This window comes from Chelonus insularis, unplaced genomic scaffold (genome assembly GCF_013357705.1).
Source record: "Chelonus insularis isolate UGA/USDA-ARS -01 unplaced genomic scaffold, ASM1335770v1 contig_310_pilon, whole genome shotgun sequence".
NCBI lineage: Eukaryota > Metazoa > Arthropoda > Insecta > Hymenoptera > Braconidae > Chelonus > Chelonus insularis.
Window position 1 is genome coordinate 34371 of NW_023276483.1, and position 5227 is coordinate 39597.

Consider the following 5227-nt stretch of genomic DNA (forward strand, 5'->3'; position numbering starts at 1 on the left):
TGTGTGTTAGGAAAAATTGTTATATAAGATACCAAGTATTAGGTTGGTAAGCGCGAGAACAAACAAGAACACATTATAATAATCGTCGCGAGAACATTCAACGTGCTGTATCTGGAAACGAGGGTGTCATGAGGACCAGGGTGCGATGGAGATTAGAGGGTAGGGTGGACAGTGGTCACTTGAGCTTTGGTGTAGATGTAATATCGTAAACAAGTTGGGTATACTTTAGTTGAAGCCACAGAGAAGCTCTTGTGCATACCCTTTTATTCCTGCAGTTGAGACTCGTTGATACCACATAGGCAAGACTGCAGCATCTCTCTCGACGTCGCATTTACATCCCTACTACACAAGCCAACCAATGTTTACTCTTGAATATTCATTCTTCGCTTCTACTCTCCTGCTTTTCGCATATTCTCGTATAATACACCTAAAGTCCACACGTTAATGGCCAAACTACAATCTCCATTGCTGACCAGAGACCCAAGTGAGGTTGTAAAATACATCAGTAGTTAAAAATAACTGTCTCTTGTTCTTTAGCCAGATTCAACCAAGTCCAGTTGACTTACATTCAGCCAACTCATATATTTGTGCTATATTTGCCAAAAAGTTTGTGAATTAATCTGTACTAAAGTTTTCCACTTTTACATTCGATCTTTTTTAAGCAAAATATATAATCACACTAAGCCTTCAAAGAATGTCACCAATTCAAAACTGGAATTTTCAATTAATCTTCAGTATATGATGAGTCATAAATCAATCTCAAATGTCCCATTATTTTCCTAAAATTTTTAAAAATTAATTATCAAGTATTTCCTCTAGAATTTATTACTATCAACTTATAGGATGATATCTCATCATAAATACCTTAACATAAGACGAAGAGATCAAATGTAGTAAGGGTGGTAGTTGTTGGTAATAAATCATACGATTTAACTGCAGTAAAATGTATCAAAGTAGTTAAAAGTAATTGTTATTTGTTTTTTTGTTGGCTTGAAACAAGTCCAGTTGACTTACTTAAAGCAAGTACGTCGTAGGGTATATAGATATGATAGGACAGTCAATACTGTCCTTTCTCCCTGTGTGCTTTCTCTTTTTTTGTCTTCCACCCCCTTTAGCTATAAATACGACGAAAGGAGACACGCTATCTCGGGGACAATAAAAATAGATTTGCTCGTGCACATTGCAGGATTGCTGTGCCGCAAGTTACGATTAAAAGATCGAACGTTGATCCGCCCATGCCGTGTACGAGATCCACAACGTATTGCTATGGATTCCTGTTGCCTAGATATATTTTTTTCCATGCTCTTAGAAGCTTCATGGACACTAACTTTTTCAAGCTTTTTCCTCAACTTTTTATAGTCTATGACAATATGTATTGGTTGATGTTTTCTGAAATAAAACAGAAGAGATTAGAGGGATATTTTGTGATATTGACAAATATGACAACAAATAGAAGAATGTAGTAATGGAAATATTCAATGAAACGCGATGTCTTTTTCAGATAAGAAGAAAGACCCTCCGATTAGGAATACTCTGACGATAAAACCTCCTTTGCGTGGATTAGTTCGCTCAATCAGGAAATATATTCGATGCCCTCATAAAGTCTTCCCCTTACGTATGAGCCCCTATGTGCTTCCAACCATGCACTACCCTCTAACATTCGCATTCTCTCTTTTTCTTATTTTATTTCTCCTTTTTTTTTGTTACATTTCTATACTTTCTTCACTTCTTTATGACCTCAAAATTATTTTTGCTTCAAACGATGCATCAAAACTTTATTTATAATCGTATTAAAGCTCTATCAGCTTGAGGAAAATTTGATTCCAAGTATTTAATGTCAAAATAAAATTTGTTTTTAATAACTTAGTAGAATGCAGGTAATGATTACTTGAAAGATTTCTAAATATGTATGACACTTTCACTAAAGCTTGGAGATAATTTTTTTCAGTTTAAATAAATTCATAAATAATTAAAATTGATCTTCTTCAATGTGTTCTTATTCTTGAAAATCTGCTGAAAAAATTTTAATGGAATGTTAAGGTATCTCTATTACTCATAAGAGTGAATCTGGTCGACAGTTGTCGATTGATAGGGTCAGATTTCAATTTTAGAGCACTTTAAAGTCCGTAGCAGCTCAATGTGGCAAGAAAGAACTCGACATCCCCTAAATCGGTGCCGTGAAAAAGATCCGGGTGTCTGAAGTCTAGAACCTGCTCCGTCGTCAACCCCTGTGATACAAATTCCACATGGGGATGATACAAATCCCTAGGAAACTCTTCATATCTATAACTTCACTTTTTCGAAGAAATGTGAGACTGCAGGCGGCACGTGGAAAAGAGATCCAAGTATATAGACTTGGATACTTTTAAACAATTCGCCGTTTGAACCCTATTTCCTTGAAGACTATCAACGAGTATGAGGGGTGAGCAAATTGCCACGGGGGATATCTAGAATAACGTCACACTCACGATAAGTAAGACATTTTTCGTTATGCCTGTCAATTTAATAAATTATTTATTGCTCAAATTTATAGCTTGATAATTTTTCAAAAATTATTTATTTATTTGATCCCCCTTTTTTTGTAGATTAATCAATGGAAAGAGAAGAATGAAAGAATCATATTAAAGGCTTAAATTGTTAAATTGACAAATTCATAGAATGTTCGTTGAGCTAAATGACACATTTAAAATAATTGAACGAAGACAACAGCAGCAGAACTCAATTTGATAGCAGTTAACAAATTGTTGGGGATGAATGGGAAGGGGTTTGTGGTTTACAGGAGGGGTTGTCATAGGTTGGTGTATATATAATACATTGTTACACCCTTCCACGAGTTCACTAACCACTCGCACCCCATACAGGTCCCACAAATCGGTATTCTAGTGAACTAACACATAATTAAAATTAACTTAATATAAGATGATTTATTGTCAATGAATGCAAGATTCTAATTATATTGGATTATTTGTTTATATTGTTTAATTTCCTCTCTTAATTATATTTTAACTTTCTGATTGTTCAGGGTTTGATTTACTACAAAACCATAGCAAAAAATTCTAAAGCAATGTAGATTCATTGTTTTGCAGTTAAAATTGAAAGTATTGTAGATTGTAATTTTTTTGAAGCAAATTTTTTCATTTTCTTCAGTAGGATTTGATGAGGAAAGTGTTAGAAAAGGGTGTAGGGAATATTGGAGTGGAACACGGCCACCAAGTGGAGTATCATATAATATACTTGAGTTGGGTGAACTGAGTGACGCGGTTGTTCGGATATTAAACTTTGAAGATGCCGCACTACGCCGTTACTGACTCAGCAAGTGTCATTGATAACCTTCAAGGAGATAGATAAAATGTTAAACACGAATGAACTGGATCCTTGAATACGCATCATTACCTTAGCGATTTTCAATTTTTATCTTATTGTCACTTCAATTTTTTTCTATTTTCAGCCATCAAATGTTAAATTATTCAAATAATGTAAAATAAAAGAAAATAATTAACACAATGAAAAAGACATTTCATTGCTGAAATGTATAAATTATTAGATGAATAAAGTTATTCTATTTAGTCACTGATACATTTCAGGATATTATCTTGAGTACTTACTGGAATAATTAATTCATTAATAATATATTTATTATAAAACAATAAAAACGAGTGTAGAACCAGACACTTATTTAGCTAAAATGTTGATTGTAATTGAAGTAATAAACCCTTTTTCAAAACAAAATTAAATATTGCTCTGTAATACCGACAAGCCTGCGATTACTGCGCTGCTTTTTAGTTCTCTTTTCTAACCTCCATGTGTCGTTTGGCGCCACTATCCATACCCTATTTTCATTGTTGTGGTTATTTAATTATTTAAAAACCACCGATTACTGGATTTGTTATTGATATTTAACAATCACTCATTTATTCTTTTTAATTGATACCTTATCAAAGGGTAGGTATCACATAATTTATAATTTTCTTTTTCTTTTTACACATCATTGTCAACTTGCATGTATGTACAGGTTAATTTGCTCAATATTATTATTGAATTATCAAGTAGTAAATTGTATTTTTTAATAGATCCTGAGAGTATAAACAATTTTTGATATAAAATTGATCGAATGAAATGAAAAAATGAAGTGGAATCTTGTCAAGTTTTATTGTTATTATCCAACAATGTTGAATAAATTAGTCATAATGAGACATCTTAGTGGGTTGAGGAGTATGAATTCTAGGTTGTTATTGCCTGAGAAAATGATTTTGACGAAAGATCAATCAACTTTTAATTGGAATTTATTGGTAGAAACGAATCATAAATTTTTCCATTCATCGTCTTTTATGCAGAAAGAGAAAAAGAAACCTAACAAAGCTCAGAAACTTGATTTAAACGAAGCAAAAGCCTTCATCAACGTTGATAAATATACAGCTCTGATGGACGATGAAATAGAAGCATTAAAAGAAAATTTTATAAAAAACTTAACAGTTCGATCATCATCTGGATCGATGGATCAACTAACTGTTAAATTTGAAGGAGAAGAATATATGTTACAAGAACTTGTACAAATTGTTTATAAACCAAAAGTAGTTGTACTTAATGCATCAAGTTTTCCTCAAGCTATTCCACAAATATTAGAAATGATCAGTAAGAGCGGAATGAATCTAAATCCTCAACAAGATGGAACGACTATTTATATTCCAATTCCAAAGTAAGATTCATTTTTATTTATTGATCTTTTACATGAATATTAAAAATACATTTTTTTAATTTAGAGTTACGAAAGAGCACAGGGAAAATCTTGCAAAAAATGCTAAATCAATATTCATTAAAAGCAGAGATAAAATCAAAGATATAAGAAATAAACAAGTTAAAGGTTTAAAAAATAAACCATCGATATCTGAAGACCAAATTAGACGAATACAGGTCCAGTTAGACGCACTTTGTGATAATTATGTAAAAAAAGCAGAATCTATTCTCGATAACAAGCAAAAAGAATTATTGAAAACAGAATAAACGGATGTTCAATTATATTCCGTTATTTATGTAAGTATTTTCATAATAAATAAATTTTGTAAATATAAGATTTGAAAGTTTATACTGCCAATGTTGATTTTTTGAACACACTACGAAGGTATTAAATAAGAAAACAACTTTTATAAAAAATTTCATTTAATAATTTTTTTCGAAAATTTGCATAACACAAAATATATATATTTATGTATATTTTTTTACAATAATT

General features: G+C 31.7%; 1 protein-coding gene across 1 annotated transcript; it reads left to right on the forward strand.

Annotated features, from left to right (window-relative positions):
* Positions 1–3805: 3805 nt before the first annotated feature.
* mRRF1 (mitochondrial ribosome recycling factor 1) lies at positions 3806–5196 on the forward strand. Its single transcript, XM_035080714.1, has 3 exons — positions 3806–3942; positions 4071–4696; positions 4761–5196. The coding sequence occupies exons 2-3, from the start codon at positions 4125–4127 to the stop codon at positions 4999–5001; spliced, it is 813 nt and encodes a 270-aa protein (XP_034936605.1). The 5' UTR covers positions 3806–3942; positions 4071–4124; the 3' UTR covers positions 5002–5196.
* The last annotated feature ends 31 nt before the right edge of the window (positions 5197–5227 follow it).